The 22,398-nt window shown below is 46.0% G+C and overlaps 1 protein-coding gene across 1 annotated transcript in view; it reads left to right on the top strand.

Annotated features, from left to right (window-relative positions):
• The window catches only part of LOC148518028 (seizure protein 6-like), a 597,080-nt gene extending 575,930 nt beyond the window's left edge, over positions 1-21,150 (top strand). The window contains exons 5-6 of the mRNA XM_088477790.1: positions 19,482-19,667; positions 21,056-21,150. Coding sequence (XP_088333916.1) covers positions 19,482-19,667; positions 21,056-21,150 — 281 coding nt within the window. The remainder of the gene's footprint in view (positions 1-19,481; positions 19,668-21,055) is intronic.
• Positions 21,151-22,398: the final 1,248 nt, after the last annotated feature.

The raw sequence follows: 22,398 nt of genomic DNA, 5'->3' as shown, positions 1-22,398 counted from the left end.
TGTATTCAGACCAATTCTATTGTTTGTACCCCTGAAGAACACGTAGGGTCATTGATTTGATAGCCCGCACTCATCACGAGAGGTCCACTTAAGAGCTCACACCCATAAGGGGGCAGGTGGGCAATAACATCATCTCTTCAGTATAGGGGCAGGTTATAAAGTCATTTTATGCTGCACATGTATTTATCTATGTATTTATTTTATGTAAACAATTTTACCTCTGTTGATATACCAATAATAAAATATTCAGGTATAAGATTCTTTGTTGCCATAAAGGTTTTACTTTTGGGTGATGTTTTCAACAAAAGAAAAAGGGTATATGAGTTAGTTATCAGCTGACATTTTCAAAACTTGTCATAGAAACTCCCCTGTAGTGGAGATTCTTCCTACAGACGAATATTAGTGCACCTAAGGTACCCCAACCCTTGTGTATATATATATATATATATATATATACATGATCGCGCTGAGTGACAACTTACGTGGGGTACTTTAAAAAAATGGGGTCCTACCTGACCATTTCTGGGTCCCATCATAATTTATGCTTTAGAGCTCCCCATATGCCTCTCAGACCTCCCCACATGCCACCACATATCCCCACATACCCCTAGAATGCCCATCTAATACCCTCAACAGCATCAGATATTCCCACATGCCCCTTAAATGCATGTTTAATGCCTCCATGATCTTACAGGTGATATGACTTGTCTGTACACAAAACCCATAGTGAATACGTAGGCTTACCATACATACCATCCCTTTAAAACGATACAGTCATGGATTACATAGGTTCTGTGGCTGATTAAAACCAGATGAAATCCAGGCTTGAAGTCAGCCAGCCACACAGTAATGCCCTTTACACATTATGCTACACAGCAATGCCCGATCTTTACACATTATGCCACGTAGTAATAGCCATTACACATTATGCCGCACATTAATACCCTTGACACATTATTCCACACTGCAATGCCCAGTCTTTACACTTTATGCCAAACTGCAATGCCCAGCCTTTACACATTATGCCGCACATTAATGCCCATAACGCATTATGCCACACAGCAATGCCCGACCTTTTACACATTATGCCACGCATTAATACCCCTTACAAATTATGCCACACAGTCAGTGGTCGAAGTGGGGCGGTATACGGCGGTATGACATACCGCCACTTCCCGGACCCACTTAATTTTAGAGAATGCACCAGTGCTGAGATCCAGTATGGGATCCCAGCGCTGAAACAGTGGCAGCAATGTGTAGAGATGTGTCCCGCAGGGGACACATCTCAATCGGTGCAGCGGAGGCGCTGACATGTAGCCGGGACAAAGTACCTGGTCCCGGCTGCACTGTAAGCACCACGCACTGTGCGGCTGCCAGCCAATCACGAGGCTCGCAGCTGCCAGCCAATCGCAAGGCTCGCAGCCGCCAGCCAATGAGAAGCTGCCAAATGGCAGCTTCTCATTGGCTCATAGAGGCGCCAGGTAAACTGCAGTGAAGAAGACCAGAGGATCCCGGTGGCTCTACTCCAGCAGCGCAGGTAAGAGGGAATTAGAGAGAGGGGAGGGTGTGAGAGAGGGACTAGAGAGAGGGGAAGACAGAGCGAGGCAGGCTAACTATTGTAGGGGGTGAAAAAGAAAGGGAATCAGTAAAAGCAAGGTGTGAGAGAGGGGAGCAGGCAGGGAGAAGGGTGAGGGGGGTGTGGGGGGGGGTAGAAGTACAATGGGGTGATATGGAAGCAGGGGCCCATAGGGGGGGGATTCAATCTCCATACCCCCACCTCTAAATTACCACTTCGAGCACTGCACACAGTAATGCATAGCCTTTAGATGTTATGCCACACAGTAACCCAGAAGCCTCTTACCTGTTTCCCTCTAGCAGCCCTCACCTGCTGCCTGGCCCCCCACGCCCGCATCAGCAGGCAGCCGCACCAGCAGGCACTCAATGCAGCCCTTGCTTGAAAATAGCATTGCTGTCATACAAATTTGGCGCTGCGTGTGAGCCAATTGGAGCTCGCATACCAGCAGCCACTGCTGGTTGGCTGCCGGTCTGCGAGCTCCGATTGTCTCATGACCAGTGCCTATTAGAATGACAGCTGCACTGTTATTGATGCGTGCCGGACAGCTGGGCCGTGGTCCCGGAGACGTGCTGGTGCTTAGTTACCTGGAGGGAAAAGAGCAGGAGAGTATGCTGGCTAGGACTTGTAGTTCTATTTCATTGGAGCATGCTACGACTTGTATTCCTATATCATTTGGAGGGCATGCTGGGACTTGTAGTCCTATAGCATTTGGAGAGACCTGGGGAGTATGCTGGGGCCTGTAACACCACAGTAGATACTGTGAGCTGTGAGCTTATGCTGAGTCTTGTGGCTCCATAACAGCTGGAGGCTGCTACCCACAGACCGGGCCCCGCCAACCAACGTACCTCCTCAGCTGCGGCGGAATCAGATACATATCTGCCGCCAGTAGCACTGTCAGACTCCAGAGCCCAGCCCATGCATTAACTTCCTGGTCACAAGACGAATGACCGCAGCTATTTCCTCGGAGACCATCTCACCAGGTGGGCCTGCGCATAGCAGCTGTGGGAACGGAGACAGAGAAGGGAGCAACAGTTGGCTCTCTAGTGTCTGACCGGGTTGTGAGGACACAGTGATGCTGGCCACGGCCAGCTGCAGGAGAGATGGCGGTGCTGTCCCCGGAGACGCGCTGTGCTGCGGCCAATCCCCAACAGCCTGACAGGGATTGGCCGCGGCACAGCGTGTCCCCAGGGACCCGGCTTTTTTTTTTAAAGGTGAGTCCCCGGTCCTTAATCCCTTCAGGCGCTATAGCGCGTATTTGCGATCACTGATATATATATATATATATATATTTTTTTTTTTTTTTTTTTTTTTTTAACATACTAGTATGCCTTTTGTGTGTGCGAGAAAACTTGAGCACTTAGAAGAAACTCATGCAAATAGAACATACAAACTCCACACATACCTCCTCGTGAAGTGCACAGACCTCCTCATGAGGCAGCAATGCTAGCCCCTGAGCCAAAATACTGTCCCCTATTGGATCATTTCACAAAATAACTGTCTCTGCTATGTATAGACTATTTCAAAACATGGCCTGCTTGCAGCCTCTAAATACCTCATGCAGGGCCGGTGCAAGATTTCTAGGCACCCTAGGCAAGATACACAAAATCATTCCTCCTCCTCCCTATACCCTACGCCCTACCGCTCACATGCAAACTTGACTTCTTAAAATATTGGTAGATTTATTTTTATATTTATTACAACATAAATTATAAAAAATGACACTAAAACAATATAGCAATAACTTTAACAACTTTGTGACCATCATACAATACCAAAGAGCATTTTTGTTACCGCCAAACAGTAGCTACTGAGTGCATCTTTGTGACTGCCGTACAATACCGGGAGCATTTTTGAAGCTCCCAAACAATGGACACTGAGAAAATGTTGGTGACGACCATGCAATACCAAGAGCATTTTATGTGACCACCATACTGAGAGCATTTTGAGACCGTCAATAAAAACATTAAACCATTAATCTTATCTATATTACATTAACGCCTTTACCCTCATAATAAAACTCATATAGCTTACCCTTATACTTATCAATAACACAAGCCTTTCTCCCCCCCCAGCTCCACTTACCTGTTGAGGATCTTCTCATCACCCTCATGAAGGGCCAGTTTAAGGGATGTCGCCCCGGGGCCCCCACACACAGAGGGGCTCCCACACAGGCAGAGTCGATGTGACCTAGCACCCAGTGTGTCACCCGTCCAGGAGTGACACCAAAGTGCCGACTCCCCCTCAGTGACATGAGCCAGGTGCTGCAATGTAGCATTACGTGCAGCACTCCTGACACAGTGAGGGAGCCGGCACTTCACACAGGCTAGTCCCCAGGGGCTAGCCCCTGCTGTTTGTCCAAGGTAACTTCATGAGTCATGGGCTATGCCTACCCGAAACAATACATTTTTATAGAGAGTAAAGTCAAATTGAGGTAAACTTATTTTATATGTCCTAAAATGTACATAGGGACTCCAGTACAATTTAAGAAAACTGGTACTGAAGGAACAATGTGATGTTTCCACCTGCACCCACTCAGATGTAGCTACCAATCAGATGCCAGCTTTTCATTTTCTAAACTGCACTAGAATATCAGAGTCATCCAAATGCTATGCTATTTAATAGATTACCATCAGATAGATGGCTTAGAACTTTATTGACTCGTACAAAGCGATTACATAATAGTTTTTCCCCCCACAGCCATATGCATGTTAAATTGGTACACAGCACTGATCTGAGATTGTTATGTAAGAAGGAGAATCTGCCTGTTTACTTGTCTGGGTGATTAATAGGAATATTTCATTGACAATTCATTGTATTGTTTTGTTAAATGACAGATAATGTTTGTATTGTATTGCTATGGGCAACACCAAATGTTCCCTCTGCACCTGTTCCAATTTGTACTCTCCACTGTTCTTTCTCTGTTCTGTCTTTGTCCTCTTAAATATAAAAGAATATGACTAGCAATGTAATCTAATGCAACAATGAAGTAGTGTTGAGTGTTTATAGGAACATGAGGCAAAGTACTGATAGAAAACTGTTTCTAAAGGTTAACTGTCTGACATACACCACTAAGCTGACTACAATGAACTTCCTCATAGATCTGCAATAAAATGCATCTGCCGCAATCAAAATGCTTTAACAGACTAGTATTCAGTTTATTTAAAAAGCACTTGTACAGTCAGGGCTTGCATCACTCCTCTGAGATCAAGGATGAGGAGTAGTCGTCCACTGGAATCTCTCAAACCTTAAAAGGAACTTATGAACAGATGTCCTTAGATTTATTGGCTCATTCTCTGCCTTCCCCTGTCACTCAGTGCTGTTCTGCCTAGAGCCCTGCCATATACATCCTTTCCCTGTCTTTCCCCTCCGGGGATTTACAACATTTCTGTGGTTACTTCCACTAATGGCATTTATTGAGCTTCTGGCTGCTACCAATTGAGTGTTTAACCTGGCTGGATAAATATCAATATATCACAATGACAGAGGGAGATATCCTGCCTCCTAACTTATGTCTTGTAATAAATGAGGGTTAGAAGAAGCACTGATCAGTTTAATTGGCACTTGCCAGGCTATAACGGCGGCCTATTGTTAATTAACTCTTGCAGTCACTGGTTACTGGTTGTTGGCCAGCCATGAACTGTCGACTCTGCAGTAATAATGATACCCATGAATAGTCATTACTATAATACTGTTCCTCAATGCTGCGAGAGCTGTTGCCCTCACATGCACATTATAGATATGTACGATTCTGCACATCATATGAATGTCGCTTAGTGAAAGTTAAGTGTAATCCGTACTGAAAACTAGGACATCTTTAGCTTTATCAGTCTTGTACAGGGTTCAGACATGGTGACCTCACAAGCGTGCCAGAGAGCCTCAACAAATCTTCTGCTTCCCAAAACCCGGCCTTATCCAGGCTCGGAGATTAGGACATACAACAGAAAAGATTACAGCTCAAGCAGGGACAAACCTACAGACAATTATAGTCACTAGGGAATCTCCTAGAAACATCTCGGTTAGAAAACTTGGCATAATGAACATTTCAGTACCATAAGAGAAGTCTGAGCACAGCACATTGGGCCTGATTCAGCAAGGAAGGCAGTTGCTTATACACACGCAATCGACCGATTAATTCGCACTGAGCATACATCGCAGTGCGCCTGCGTGAACCAGACTCTGCAATCGGGACTGCGATCACAGAGGCTAAGCAGACACATGGCAGAGTGATTGACAGGAAGTGGCGTTTGTGGGTGGTGATGGGGGGGTCGGGCAAACGCAGGCCTGCCAGTGCATCTCGTTGCATGGACGTGCATAAATTAGCCACTGCAATACCAGATGCCGCCTGAGGACTCATAGCGTGCGCTGAAGTAAGCAATTCCTGAGTGAGGTCTGCGGGGGTGCCGGCATCGGCAAGTGCATACACACTTTCCGATCCCGGGAGCGAGACAGCGTGACAGAGGGGCTATGCTGCATTCAGCAGCATGATCCTCACTGATGATATCGCCCGTTGGACCTGCAAGCAGGTCCAACAAGCGATGTCACTGACTACATGCTGGAGCGCTCATCGTCAGCAACATAGCGGGATCGGACGACATATCGTCTAGTGTGTACCCGGCTTTAGAGTGTAATAAGGCAAATCCATGATAAGTATTACAGAGTTATTTTAATAGTGCACCTCAGAGGTGGCTCAAATTAGGGCCCTCATTCAGAGCCACTCGCTAGCGGCAGTACGCTCGTTCCGAGCGATGTTCGCACATCTGCGCATGCGTACGGTTTTTAGTACGCATGCGCGAACCAGTCAGTGCGGCCGAAAATCGTTGGTACGCAATATAGCGAGGGCCTGCTATTTTGAGTGACAGAATGAGGCGTATGTGGGTGGTAACAGGGGAAGGTGCTTGAAAACGGGGAGTGGAGATCCGAACGCAGGCGTGCTTAAAGGTCAAAACGGGCGTTTTAAGGGAGTGCATAATTAACAAAGCAGCGTCATTGACCACGTCACTTGGTTTTTTTTAACTCAGAACTGCTCGCAAAATAGCGGTTGAAAACACCAACCACAAGAATAGCGAGCAGTTCATACGCTGTACGATGTACTCGATTAATCTAATAAATAGCGGACATGACGTATGGTGCGTGCGGCCAGGGGGCGTTTTTATCAAATAAACGAGCGTATGTTTTGCTCGCTCGTTCAGACTTAGAGGTGGGAACAGACTGCAATTTGCGAATGGATCATTTGAATAGCCACCCCTTGTTTTTGAACGAACGACCGCAAATAGCGAACGGCTCTGAATCAGGCCCTAGGTTTGTTCAACTAGATATATCTAATGTACAATAATGCGAAATAATTGAATCTGTTTAGTATTATTATCACAACCTTTTTGACCATTTAGATATTAGACTCTCAGGTGATATTATAGCATAGGGTCTCAAACCAGGATCCTAAACAGTGAACGTTTTCCAGGTCTCATCACAGAATCGCAAGTGTAATAATTAGCACCACCTGTAGATCTTTTAAAATGTGTCAGTCAGTAATGCATGCACCTGTGCACCTGTTGGGTGACCAGGAAACCGTGAACTGTATTATAGTTTTGGGGTAGATTTACTATCCATCGGAGTTACGTAACTGTGTCACAAAGTAGAGGTGACCAGGTCTCCCCAGCCACGGTCTGTCTTGCAGGCTAAGGATATCCAGGTTCACCTGACAGATCTGTTCAGCATACATGGTGCAGCATGTGTCTGTGTTGCTGGATTTCCTTCCAGGCTAATTATGCATGTGAGGGTCTCTCTGTCTGTGAGATCTGCAGATTACAGCACAGTTTGCAGTCCAGTTGCCAGCTGGTAGTGCTGGATCTGAACTGCAGAGTTCATGTGGAAGTATTGTTATCAGTCCTTAGTGCTTGCCATTCTCTCTGCATATCCACAGTGTGCTCCACGCCATAGTTCCCTCCAGAATCAGAGATGGGCGCAGCCATGACAGTCATAATCAGGCATACTTTCCTACCCTCCCGATTTGGTCGGGAGCCTCCCGAAAATCGAGTGCCGCTCCCAATGACCCGGGAAGGCAGGCAATCCTCCCAGCTGCCGCCTACCCCTCCTATTCCCCCCCGCAATTACCTTTGAAACCCCCGCAGCGGGGGGGCAGTGACGCGATTCACGCTGAATTGCTTCATTTTGGCCCCGCCCCTACATCACAATGCCTGTAATATCGGCATTGTGTAGTGGGGGCGGGGGCCAAAATGACGCGATTGTGTGGCCCTGCCCACAAATACTCGTACTCTGGCCGACCCCACCTCCTTGTGCTGGCCACGCCCCCTGTCATGCCGATCTGGCTGCTCTTTCCCGGAAGGGGCAGCCAGAAAGTCGGCAAGCCTGGTATCAGGTAATTAGCCAGACGCCAACCAGAAGCCAGTCTGCAATCACATGATATTCTCAGCCAATCCCTGGACAGTCTGAGGTATATAGAGCGCTTCCTGAACGCTCCCAAGCTGCCAGTGGTTTGTTGTCTCCTGAGCGACCTTGAGCGTTATCACTCTACAGTGAGTATCCAGGCTCAAGCCTATCTGTGCAGCGGCTACCTCCAGCGTTCCCTGGCTCCAGTGGATATCTGCCAATCCCTGAATAACAGGCTCTATCCCAGTATCTGCTCAGCAGTTCCTGATTAGCTGAATCTATCCCAGCATCTGCTGAAGCCTGGAGAATCCTGTATAGCTGGTTCAATTTCAGTATCTGCTCGGCAGTTCCTATACAGCTGGTTCATTCCAGCGTCTGCTCAAATCTGTCAAATCCTGAATAGCTGGTTCAATCCCAGTATTTGCTCGGCAGTTCCTGTTTAGCTGATTTCTCTAGCATCTTCATATATTACTGCCCACCTGTGAAACCTGTTATAGTTCTTCGTTATTCATACATACCTCACTGTCCCCAAGAGTGTATGAAGAAGAGTTACATCAAACCTCCAATTCTTCCCAGGCTTCATCAACCCCATTCCAGCTACTCCACCTAGTCCGGATCCACAGGCATGACAAACTGCAGATAATCAGTGGCTTGGACGGATGGATATCAAAGGGCAATAGTAATAAATTCTAAATCATCATGATTTACCATTAATTACTATTGCCCTTTGAAATCCATCGGGCAAAGCCACTAATTATCAGTTGCTTTGTACATCCAAAGGATTGTAAATCTGTCCCTTAGACTCCATAATGACTTAAGCTGTGTATTCAGTACTTGCCTCAGCCATGGGCATAACTAAACTTGTGTGGGCTACATAGCAACATTTTGTAAGGACTCCTATAATATGTCCAATGGTAAAAAACTCACCTTAGCTGTGGGCCCCATACCAGCTGTACCCCCAATGCACCTGTGGTAGTTACTTGTGGCCCTTGGCTCCAATCCACTGTTTTTAAGCAAAGTTGGCTACATAATAGGAGATTCAGTAAACCTTCTAAAGCACAGGTTCTCAAACTTGGTCCTCAGGTCCCCCAAACAGTGCATGTTTTCCATGTCTCCACACTAAATCAAGTGAAATAATTAGCTCCACCTGTGGACCTTTTAAAATGTGTCATTGAGTAATGAAAACACCTGTGCACCTGCTGGGTGACCTGCAAAACGTGAACTGTGTGGGGTCCTGAGGACCGAGTTTGAGAACCACTGTTCTAAAGAGTTCATGTTGTTGCTCATAGCAGCCAATGAGAAGCTAGCTGTCATGTACAGTCTATAAAATGATAGCTACAATCTTATTGGTTGCTATGGGCAACACCTTGACATATCCTACCCACATGTCTCTATTACACAAACACCAATATCAGCCACACTATACAAATTAGAGATGTGCGCAGACCCCCATGTTTTGGTTGTAAAACGGTTTTGGTTTTGACTTTGGATTTCTTTAAATAAAGAGTGTTTTTGTTCTTATAGTTTTGATATCATTCATTTCCAGTAATTTACAGTCAAATTTGACCAATTAGCACCTGAAATAACGAGGGAGGGACTTACATGTAATTTAAAAAAAAAACAGATTTCTAGATCCGAGATCCAACTTGTGGGAAGACCTGAACCAGGAATTTGTTCTACTCGAAACCCCAAAGTTCAGCAGAACCGAACTGCTCATCTCTAGTACAAACCCCTTAGCACAGTATGAGGTGAGAACTTGTACTTACAGCGTGTACAGTACTGCTTACTGAGGGGGTTCCAGGTACAACCATCAGTGGGCGGAATTCAATTCTTTATAGCCGCTATCGCGCCCGACGGAGCTATTCAATTCTTGCTCCTGTCGGGCACGATGAGCTGCGAGCGCTACATTTCAGCTCGCAGCCCCTGGGTGCCCAAACATCACTTTTCGCAATCGCGCCCAGCACTTTGGTCGGGTTTAGCTGCTTTACGCGGCTAAACCTGACCTCTATGGGCGCGATCAGCGCGAACATCTTGGACAATTGTATAGCGGCCCGCAAGCTCTTGTCACTTTAGACGGGAGATGCGGGCCGCGAATACAATTGAATTCCGCCCAATGTGTCTTTAGTTCAGTTCAGCAGAGAATGTTCACAGTTCTGGTTTGTTGCCAAAGTGCAGTTCAGTGCACTGCTCCATGGGTAAACTATACTGTGCTCCAGCTCCTTTCTGTTTTCACCAGTAAAAAAAAGGGAATGACATCTGTATCCCAAAAGTCTGGTAAGTGACTATGATCAGGGATGTGCAGTGAGGTCAATGGATGGGAGGCATCGGCTAGTATCAGAGATAGATTTACATACACATACTGTATATGAACCTGTCCCACTTGCACAGATCTCCCTCTCACACAGATCCCCCCCACATACATATTCCCTGTAGCACAGATCCCCCTTACACATATCTCCCACTAGCACAGAAGATCCCCCCGAGCACAAAAGATTTCCCCCACACACACACAGATCTCCCCCTAGCAGCGGACCCTCGTCACCTTTTTCTCCTTTGTGTTTTTCCTCTGCATATTCCAATTTCCTTCCCTCCTCAGTGCTGCTGCTGAGCTCCGATGCCTGAGTACTTCCTGGACTGGTCACCTGATCATTAGAGGTGTACATCAGAACTCAAGGCACATCCCCTCGCAGTGAGGCATGCCTCTATTAGCTTATTTCCTCTTTTTATTAGCTGCTTTGTGACCCAGCCCCCAGCTCCAGGCAGTATCTGAGCTATCAGAGGTAAAGCAGAGCTCTTACCAGGAGGGCAACAGAAATTCTGGGGCCCTGCACACTCATTTTTTGGGAGCCCCCTATCCCCTCCTAGTACATATATGTAGGTCAGCCATTGGCTCATCCCATGTCTCTCAGCCTTATCCTCACCTGTGTTGTACCAGCCTCATCCTAGCCAGCGTCGCTACAGCCTCATCCATGTCTCTCCATCTCCAGTCATCCACTCATCTCCCCTCTGTCTCCCAGCTTAATCATCCCCCAGCCCCTCTGTCTCAGTTTTATCATCCCCCAGCCCCTCCGTCTCTCAGCTTAATCATACCCCAGCCCCTCCATCTCTCAGCTTAATCATACTCCAGCCCCTCCGTCTCTCAGCTTAATCATACTCCAGCCCCTCCATCTCTCAGCTTAATCATACTCCAGCCCCTCCGTCTCTCAGCTTAATCATACTCCAGCCCCTCCGTCTCTCAGTTTGATAATCCCCCATCCCCTCTGTCTCTCACCTTAATCATCCCCCAGCCCTTTCTGTCAGTTTAATCGTGTCCCAGCCCTTCTTTATGTCAGTTTAATCATCCCCCAGCCTCTGTGTATGTTCCCAGCCTAATTATCCCCCAGCCTTTCTGTCCCTCTGTTTAATCATTCCCCAGCCCCTCTATGACTTCCCAGCCCATGCTTCACCCGGGCCCAGTCTCATTTCCCAGTCCCAGTGTGTCCCAGCCTCATTCCTTCAGCTCCACCCTAGCCCCCCCTTCATCTGCACCCCTGCACCATCTGCCCGTGTCTCTCTAGCCCAGCCTAGCCAACACTTGCCTGCTGTGCTGTTCTGTTCTTCTTCACGGGTAGTGAGCTCTGGCCCGGCTCTGGCTCCTCTTTCTGTTCCAGTAGCATGACATCACACGCACTGCGCCGGGCTGCCGGCCCCGGCTTCTCGGCTTTTTCTTCGTATGCCCGGCGTTAACAGCAGCAGGCCAGCGGCAGAGGCAAGGGATGGGGGGGACATGCATGTGGCCCCTTGGGAGTCTCAGGGCCTGGTACAAGTGTTCCCCTTGTACCCCCCTGTCGCCGGGCCTGGCTCTTACTGCCTCATCTCTCGTCTCTCCCTGTATTTTCAGGGAGTGCTGCAATTTTGGTGATTTTTGCCTATAAAAACGGACAGAATAATACAAAGAAGATAGTTATAAGTTATAAATATCTTCTTTGTATTATTATCAACATTTTTATAGTGAAAACTCTGCAGTCTGAGTATTGCCTGCCCTGACTGCACGTCCCTAACTTTGACAACATGTGCTCCCAGCACCTCTACTAATTTTTCACTAATTCGCCAAGAACAACTGGGGTACCCTAGTGCCCAAGGCTGCTGCCTTTTCTTGTCAGTAATCCAGTACTAGCTGCAATACTCTAGCGGTGAACATTCTCTACTGTTCCTATTTCCCATTGCTCTGCTTGGTAAATGGAATCCAGTATCAGTAGAATGAGAAATAGTTACTGAAGAGATACACTTAGAGGTACTTAATAAACAATATCTGACCATTAGTCTAGTTGCTTAAACCTCTTGATTAAAACTGGGCAGGAAGTGGGTACAGCTTCTCTATCTTGGATAACTTTAGAATGGACAGGGGGTGGAAAGATATTGCAGACTGCAGAGCATAAGTGTTTGGCTTGTAGAGATATTTTGTGAACAGATTTATGTTTCACACACAGTTCTCTATGGTCAGTCATTACTGCTAGCTTTAAGGATAGACCATTAGGCACTCCGCATTTTAAAGTAATAATGATCTTTGCTATCTGTGCTTTTAGACCCTTATCAAAAACCTTTTCAAGAGCTGTTGAGATGTTTATTTCCCTGTTTTGATTGAGGGGACAGGAAACAATATTTTTTGTTTCAACAAAGATGCAGTGGAAAAGCAGAGTAAGAAAGAAAAATACATTTGAATGTTGACATACACTAACATGTAATTGTTATATATTAACCATATAAATGTATAGAGCAAATTATGGACAAATGTTCTCCTATTGTCATAATGTTGAATGTGATGTGTTGACCTTCTGCATGATCTGGCAGCGGAGGGTTAGGCTGTGGGAATGGAGGGATTGGGTTAGGCTTCGGGAGGGGGAGGGTTAGGGGCAGTGCCAGATAAAGGTTTACATAGGCCTGGAGCTGAAATTTATGAAGGGCCTATAGTGTGCCACTGCAAATATTAAGCATCCCCAGGATTTTAGAAGGAGTACACTAGACGATGTGTGTACTCAGCGATGGCAGGATATAAATTGTGCGGTCCGTAACACACTGCACAATCTGGTGCATGACCAGCCGATATATTGTTCCCACGTCGCATCTAGAACCATGGTGTCGGCTCCAAGATATTCAGATTGTCCTGCACTGCGGGCAGGTCTGAAGATGCGATGAAAGATGCGCAGGAGCACGCAATAGTGCATACACACTGGGTGATGTGGACGATTTGTCATTCAGATTCATCCCAAAGCGATAAATCATCCAAAATATCATCTCGAGTGTACTCAGCTTAGGGCCTTGGTGGCAGATGGTGTATGAAGGGGGTAGCGCCAACTGAAAATCTCGGCCTGGGCTCCAGTTTCTTTACTCCTGCGCCAGGACTCCTGTGCATATGCTGTCTACTGACCATGTATGCATGGTGACCATTGCTGGGGAGGGTTCTGGAGAAACTCAGTAAATTTTACTTATTATTATTATTTATTAACAGTTTCTTATATAGCGCAGCATACTCTGTTGCGCTTTACAATTTGCAACAACATTAATAGAACAAAACTGGGTTGTAAGAGACAGACATAAAGGTAAGAGGGCCCTGCTTACAAGCTTACAATCTATAGGGAAATAGGTGTTGATACACTAGGATAGTTGCTACATATTGCAAATTGGTCCAGCCCGATTGCAGATGTTCTTGGTGAGCTGTATGATCCAGTCACACTGGAAAGTTGGCCTAGGGTTAGTAGGATGTGAAATTGAAGAAAGAGAAAATGTGATGTTTATACTATAAGAAGGGAGTTAGATTTGGAAGCTATGAAGGTTATGTAGGCGGTCCTGGAATCTGATAAGCTTGTCTGAAGAGGTGAGTTTTCAGGGAACGCTTGAATGTTTGGAGACTAGCGGAAAGTTTTATTGTGCGTGGGAGGGCATTCCACAGGGTGGGTGCAGCCCGAAAAAAGTCCTGTAACTGTACATGGGAACAAGTAATGTGTAAGACGCAGATCTTGTGCAGAGCGGAGATGTCGGGTTGGAAGATATTTTGAGATAAGTGAAGAGATGTATGTTGGTGTGGTTTAGTTAATAGCTTTAAGGGTGAGTGTAAGTATTATTGAGTATGGTGGAAGACCGGTAGCCAATGGAGGGACTGACAGAGTGGATCAGCAGACAATTAACGAGAAAGATCAGCCTCGCAACTGCAAATTTTACTAAGTGTAGCCCATAGGCTGCGGGGGGGCATACTTTGGCATGCTTAGCATTCCAGATCTTGGTAAATCAAACAGACTGGCATCCCCCATAGAAACCTACAGCAGTTGCCGCTGCTTTCAAAAATGGAGGGACCACCATACATTGGGGCGATATTAAATATTTGCGGGTATCCCCCAAAATGGGATACCAGCCAGTTAATTTCTCAAAAGATGTAGTTAGTTTATGGTAAATGTCTGATGTCTTACAACCACCATTGAGCTAGTTTCCTGCAGGAATATAACTGGTTATACACTTAAGACTAATGAAATGTATTTTGGTACAAGCTTTAAGGAGTTTTATACTGTCCGTCAGATCAAATGGTACCAATATAAATAGACAAAAAGAGTTTTCAGAACTACAACTTCCATTCACTCCACTGGTGCAGACCATTGTCCCCTACTGCCATCTATTGAGCTAATTTGGTACAACAGCTACCTTAATACGTGTTACACTGCAGTAGGTATTGTTTATTTGTTACAGTTTTGTTTTACTTAATAACACTTAAGACACCAGTGATTAAGGGAACAATTCAGTGGAAAAGCAAGAACACAGCTATGTTCTCAGTCATTTTATATAAAATATAGGTGTATTAGGTAATTAGAAGCAAAGTGTAGTAGCGGATCTTTGTCCTTGAAATGGGATAAAAAAGATTCACCTGCTTTAAAGTACAAATGCATTTTTTAACGTTTGGTCAATAAACCTTTTTAACAACATACTACACTACAGGGGCATATTAACACTTGAGGGGGCAACAGGCCCTTCTCTTCTGAGCAAAAGGCCCTCCTCCCTCCCCTCCACATCCTACCAGATGTGGGCAAGTGGGTGCCCCCCTCCTCTGCGCCATCTTCTCAGGGATATTTGGGAACATGGCACATGTAAACAAGATCACAAAGGCTCTGGCTCAGTCTGGGTTTTCATTGTGCGGAACTTTCTTTTTGAAGATGTTACTGGGAAGATGGTGCTGCAGTGGAGGGGGAATCTATTTGCCAGCACCAGATAGGCATGCTCTTGGTGCAGGGTATGTGGCACAGGGCCTCTCTGGATCCTGATGCCCATGTGCACCGCAAGATAGGAGAGAGAGAGAGAGAGAGAGAGAGAGAGAGAGAGAGAGAGAGAGAGAGAGAGAGAGAGAGAGAGAGAATATACAGCAATAAACGAAGGAACAAGGGAATCACCGGCCGCTGACCTGGATGTCTCCAAGCGGCTCTCCGGGAGCTTGCTTCCGACCACGATCTCAAACGCCAAGCCACGAACCTACCGGTTTCGCCCTTAAACAATTTATATATTTAATTACAGTGCCTATCACATGTATTGCCAACATAAATGGCAGAGCTGTAACTAGACTTTTGGTGCCCTGTGCCAGAGAGAGTATTGGCGCCCCCCCTCCCCATTTTTTAAATAGAAACATAAGATAGTGCACCTGAAAAAGGGTCATGGCCTCATGGGGAAGGGCCAGGGAAGAGATAGAGGAGACCAGGAGATGCTGGGGGTAAAAGAAGAGGAAGCTACACGTGAGAATGATAATAAACAGGAAAAGTGACAGGCCCGAACAGCACCCCCTGCCCTGCGGTGCCCTGTGCCATGGCACTGGTCGCACTACCCTAGTTACGGCCCTGATAAATGGTACCTTTATAATCCATTTCATGGCCTTCCACACACGAAAGTATCCTTCCTTTCTGACCCTTGTCTGTATTTAAATGGAACTTTAGGGCCCTACTTAGGCCGCTCTCCAATATGTATATTATAGGGACCGAGTAGAACCGAGCCTGCACATCCCTAGTATATTATATAATGGAACACAAGGAATAAGGTATAATGAATTAGTATATTATGGCAGAAGCTGTGCGATTGGTGCATGTGCTGAGAACAGGTGTACCGCTTATTCCCTATACAAGAGTTATTGAGCTTGTTCCTGTGCCACAGATGTAGCCACATTCTATAAATGTATTGTGATGCTCTAATGCTATGTATCATCCTAATTACAGGTATATGTGTTTGTTTGTTTCAAATTTCTATTCCAACTTTGTTTAGCACACTCTGCAGATATAATAAAGAGAGATATATTACTGTGCACAGATTAGAGTGTGAATAAAGCTCGGCATTTACTCCTTCTTCCTCCGCTAATCCCCCTGTGAGATCTCTCCCTTCTCGCTATCTGTTGTGCTTTGCAGGCAAGTGCCACAGACACAGAGGAAATATTTTATGGGTCCCATTAGGAAAGCAGCACGGCTAATTTATCAAGCTGTGAGTTAATGAGTGGTGCCAAACTCCCGGTTCAGGAAATCCATTGCAAGATGGAGATGGGACATTATAACTTTATTTCAGATAATTCATCACTCCGATTCAGGCAGGAGAACCTCAGTCTGAGCTACACATACCTTATAATCCTCATTGCTACTTACACCCCGGCCTTTACCTGTAAAATCCATACGCTATAACCATGCCAGGGCTGTGCAGTGTTAAAGTGACTGAGAGAGCACAAGTCGGCTATGTATTACCCCAAAATAATTACACATGAGCAAATTACTGTCCATGCTAGATGGATAATATATGTTACTTACAATACACAGTAAATGGCTGCTTAATGAACTGAGACAGTGACATGACAGATCAATCACTTTAACTCAAACTGTGATGCACAGGCTCTAAGGCCCTCATTCAGAGCCGTACGCTCTGAGCAGAGCGCACGCTCTGAATGAGGGCCTGGCTCCATGAAAATGGAGCGTCCTCCTGGACGCTCGTATAGCTGTGGGTCACCACCCACAGGCTATACGAGCGTGCATTGTGATGGCCGCGATGGTCGTGACCATCGCGACCATCGAAATTGCGAGCCGGAGCCTGCGGTTGAGGTTTTCAACCGCAAGCTCCGGAGTGATTTTGGCTCTATCAGAGCCAAAATCACTCCCACTGACATCACTAGTGATGTCAGTGGGCCGGCTTCTGACGGGAGGCGTTCCCGTGGGAACGCCCCCGTCAGGGAGGCACGCCCCCGGCACGCCCACCAAAGGGGGCGTGCTGTCAATCAACATTGACAACACGCCCCCTTTGATCGGACACAACGAGCGAAGGACTTTCCTTCGCTCGCCGCGTCTGGCGCATGCGCACGACGGAGCTCCCTCCGTCGTGCGCATGCTCAGTCCATAACATCGACCCACTTGCGAGCGGACAGCCGCTCGCGAGTGGGTCTGAATCAGGCCCTAAATCTGCTGGACACTGGGCCTGATTCAGACCCGCTCGCAAGTGCTCCTTGGCCGGGCAGTGCGCACATGCCGCGTACGCAAGCCCTGGAGCAAGCGAGAAATCACTCACTCCGGGGCTCGGAACAAAACGGGGCGGCTGTCGATGTTGATCGACAGCTTGCCCCGTTTTGTAGGTGTAGGCTGGTCAAACTGAGGCGTTCCTGCCGTTTGAGGGTGGCCCTACTGACATCACTCGTGATGTCAGTAGTTGAGCTTCCTGCTCTATTAGAGCAGGAAGCTCGCTGGGGCTTGCGGAAACGAGACCCTACCACAAGGGTCTTGTCGCAAGCCCGATGGTCGCAATGGTCCAGGTGTTGCAGAGCACCCCGGGCACTCCCAGACTAGGCTGTAAGCAGACCTGATTGGCATTCACACAACTACAGTATCTATGCTATGCCCAAAAGAGATACAGCCACACTCCCAAGTATAGCCTGTCATTATCAAAGATAAAAAAAAATTTTTTAATAAAGTTGTTAGGTTCAGCATTAAAGGCCCTTACACACTACACGATATCTTTAATGATTTGTCCGATTCCGACACATCAGGACAACAAATCGTTTAAATATGTGTAGTGTGTATGCACTATATCATGTAGTGCGTGCTCCTGTGGGGTCGTCAGCCTCATTGCCTGATCTTCTATGCAGCATGTAAGATCAGGTGATGCAGCTGACGATCCCATACTGCGCTATGCAGGGGGGGTGGCATATCGGGCGCTTGGGCACCGGAACGCCCAGTGTGTAAGGACCACTCAATATGTCAGCCAGTCAGCAGCTGGCTCGTGTGTTGCATCGCTGGGTACACACATCGTTTAGTGTGTACCCAGTTTTAGAATGGCATTTTACGAAGATGAAGGTATGGCAAGTGTGCAGACCATGTAAACGCTACCAAAAATACATTTACTGTAATAAATAAAAATGTATCTATTTAGAATAATATTTATTTAAGTCATTATACAACCTTTTTTCCAGGGTAGATACTATTTACTGATAATTAAGTTATAATCTCTATCTGCAGTTTTGGCATTTCCCTTGTGTGACAGTAATACACTGCAACTGTCACTAATCTCAAAATGCAAAAGCATTAAAAAAAAGCTTACCAAGCAACCACTTGCAGCCACAATATAATAATAGCAATAATAATAATAACCTATATAACAGCAGTGTAACTAGGGCAGGGCGAGCAGGGCACGTGCCCTGAGCGCCGTAGGACAGGCGGCGTGAGGGGGGGCACCGCTGGCCACGGTCTGGCCCATCCCCTCCTAGTTAGGCAGTGTAGCCCCAACAGCAGTGTGTGCGGTCAGCGCTACACACTTACACAGGACCGGCGCTAGGCTTCCCTGCACCCAGCACCGGTCCTGTGCTGCACAGCCAAGCCCCTTCCCTCCTCCTGAGGACTTAACCAATAGCTACAGGAGGAGGGTGGGAGGCAGGCTCAGGCTGTGCAGTTTAACACATACATCGCCGTTAGCGCGGCATCGATGTGTGTTTTAACCAGCAGCCAATGAGAGTCAGACAGACTCTCACTGGCTGCTGCTGCACACACATCACCGCCGCGCGGCGATGTGTGTGTTAACCAGCAGCCAATGAGAGTCAGACAGACTCTCATTGACTGCTGCAGTGCCCACTGCAAGAGCCGGGCTGGAGCTCACTCATGAGCTCCACCTTCCGGCTCCAGCAGTGGGTAATGGGAGAGACGTCATGACGTCTCTCCCATAATTTGCCCTGGGCTCCAAATACCCTAGTTACGCCACTGCTATATAATAATTGTGTAAGGTCTGCCCCGTACCCTCAATGCGCGCACAGTGGATGGCTGGGCGTGTGCCCCAATGGCTCCCACTGCAAGTGCGAGGTAGGACATACCTAGGAAAGGAGGACCGGCAACTGGAGTAAGCATGGCAGGGGGGTCATGATGGAACGGGGGGGGGGGGGCTGGGACCATTATACGAGCACTATTGTAGCAGACATAGAATAAGATGTATAATCAATTCATAAATTATGAAAACATTAAATTATAGTATATATTTATGACTTATCTCTTTGTAGCCTATCTCCTGAGCTGTGGATTCCCACAGAGACCTGCCTATGGGGATGTATCTGTTACCAGCCTGCATCCAGGAGGAGAAGCCTATTTCTACTGCAATACAGGCTACAAGCTGCGTGGTCCCCATGTGCTAACATGTCTAAATGCAACACGACCTTTCTGGAGCAGTCGGGCTCCAGAGTGTGCAGGTAGGCATGGTGCTTTTATTATTTCTGTAATGTTTTCATCAATGTATTGATGTACCAATCAATAAGATGACTAGTAGGTGAGCCTTTCAAGGAACCTACAGTATAAATAATATAATTTTTATTGTCACTGTCAATCACCTATTATAAAAAGAACTTTAAAACAGTCGTTATCCATTAGCCTTGAACAAGTTATAAACCACTGCTAAAAACTTCAGTCCATTGTCTGGCAGGAAATGCACAAATGGTAAAAGAATATTTCACCACCATTTATTGTTCCCAAGATGGTCATCCAACAAAAAGACCTTCAAGAGAATGGCATGCAATACTGCAGAAGGTCATAATGATCCCCATGATATTACCTTAGGATCCACATATCTTTCATGTTTTTCTAATATCAGTGACTATATTGAATTCAAAATGATAAATAACACTGCTATATAAGATAACAAGGAAAGCAGTGTTCTCCAATAAGATCACTGGATGATCATCCAAAATTCCATAGCTAAAATAGCACGCTTGCCTCTGAACTACCCTAAAATCTTCCTACAAGATTACCACTTCTGCCACTGAAATGTATTCTCATTGCAGAAAAGAATATGTTGTTCTTAAGCCAGAACTTATTGTTTGCAGCCCTCACAAGAAGGTCTGTTTTCTAGAAAGCCTTGGGGATTGCTGGCCTATCTTTCATTACAACTACTGACTTCTGTAGCTCCCCTGATGTTGCAATTGGTGGCAGGTATGGTGTTGCTTTGAGATACAGGTCTGTTAAATCCTCACAAGTTCATCAGATGTAAGGATTCCACTGGCGTGTAGTGATTAGAAAAAAGGGTCACAATAGTGGTCAAGACAATAGCATGATTTGCAGTTAATGCTGGAGACAGATAATTAACATTATCTGTAGCAGAAGCAAGGGTCAGAGAGTTGGGTTGGCCTTCAGTTATAGATAAGATCGTACACAAGAAGTCAAATAGCCAGTCAAAGAAATGCTGTGTCAAGGTTGAGAAGTATAAAAATTTGACAGTATGTGCAACTAAATGCAAGAATTATATACCAGGATGCAGGTGATTGGCTAGCCACAGGAAGTGGGCAGTGGGCTCAGTATTCTCAGGCTAATTCATAGAGTAAAAATTCTCCTAAGCTAAAAGCCAATAGCTGGCGCTGTTGCTCACCAGACAGCACCACCTTCCCACAAAACCAGAAATCAAGTCTTCATTTTTCTTCCATTAAACCCAATCAGTTGACTTTCAGTAGCTTCTATAATATGTGCCCTACTTGTTGTGCAACTATGGTTCACAGCAGGGCCTAGCAGCGTGACTTCTTCCACATCTGTACAATGGACTGCAATGAGCTCCACTGCCTTTATAATGGTTTTGTTTTTCTATCCCCAGGTTTGTGCTTCTGTATAATCATCAATGACTTGTTTGAAAGGCTCTTGTGCTTTCATTTGAAAGTTGTTTTTTTCCCCATCACTACCATGTTGTAGGACCTCACTGAGAGTCCACTCATTTCTTACGTTGGTGGGGTCTATAAACCATCTGTTATAAGAGGTAACCTCTGCAAATTTGAGATAGCCATTACAATGGGGGAATGAGCACTTTTTTCAATTGAATACATTTGTCTTTTTCCTTTTTTACTAACTTGTGAAAAGGTTTTGGAATATTAATATTCTGACATTGTTCTCAGCACTCTGATCTGTGCCAAAAATCTCCTTTAATCTATTTCAAATTTAGAATCTGCAGATACAAAATGTAAAAAAATGTGTTCGAGACAGAATACTTTCCCATGGTACTGTATAATGACAGGGATATATGTAACATATCCTGTAGAATATACTAGTAATGTCACTCCTGCAAATGATATTTAATGAGTAACCATATTTAAAGTGTTGGATGATTTGGGGGAAATTGGATTAGCCGTGCAGCGTGGGGAAATGCTATTCAATTAAATAGCATTTTCCTTGCAAAATAAAGGGCTTAACGTGCGCTAACCCATTGATTCCGGGTAATGTGCGCATTCAATGGGTTTTCTCTGCGCGACAACCCAACCCCCCCCCCCGCAGGTGCCTTTTCGCGTGGACTTTTCCTCGCAGATCCTGAAGCTGCGAAGAAAAGTTCACCTCTGCGGATTAGCGCGTGGGGATGGGTGGGGGGTAAATGCCGCTAATTGAACCTCCCAGCTGGGCTAATTGGATTACCCTGATCATTTATAATTGTTAGTCAATGTAAAACATAAGAAGTCATTCAAAGTTTTCCATGACCTCTATAAAATCCACCAGCCTGCAGCCTACGCCATTACATTGTCATAGACTCCTCTGATATCTGGTATTGCTGACATTATCATTATACTTTAGATTAACATCACTATTGTACATAGTAGAAACTATTTAAATTCTCACCCCACTTCTGTCAATATATCACTGAAAATAACCACTGCATGTTAGTAATTTAGTAACAATAGATACATTTGTGACTTTGGGAAAAAATGGATGCATGGAGCAGTGTCAAGGCTGTGGGGTGGAGGCTGCATTATAATGCAGCTTTAATCATGGTATTATAAAATATGATGACCCAAAGCCATAACTAGGTATCTGCACGCGGTGGTGCTGCTCAGGACTCGGCGTCTAGGGAGCAGCACCGTTAGTTAGGAAGCTCCTGGCACTCCTCGTCTTCATAATCCCACAGCCCTGCTCCCCTGATGTGATGTCATGACATCACATGATCAGCAGGCGGGG

This window comes from Taudactylus pleione, unplaced genomic scaffold (genome assembly GCF_031769625.1).
Source record: "Taudactylus pleione unplaced genomic scaffold, aTauple2 ptg000203l, whole genome shotgun sequence".
Taxonomy (NCBI): Eukaryota; Metazoa; Chordata; class Amphibia; order Anura; family Myobatrachidae; genus Taudactylus; species Taudactylus pleione.
This window is presented reverse-complemented; position numbering and strand designations above follow the sequence as displayed.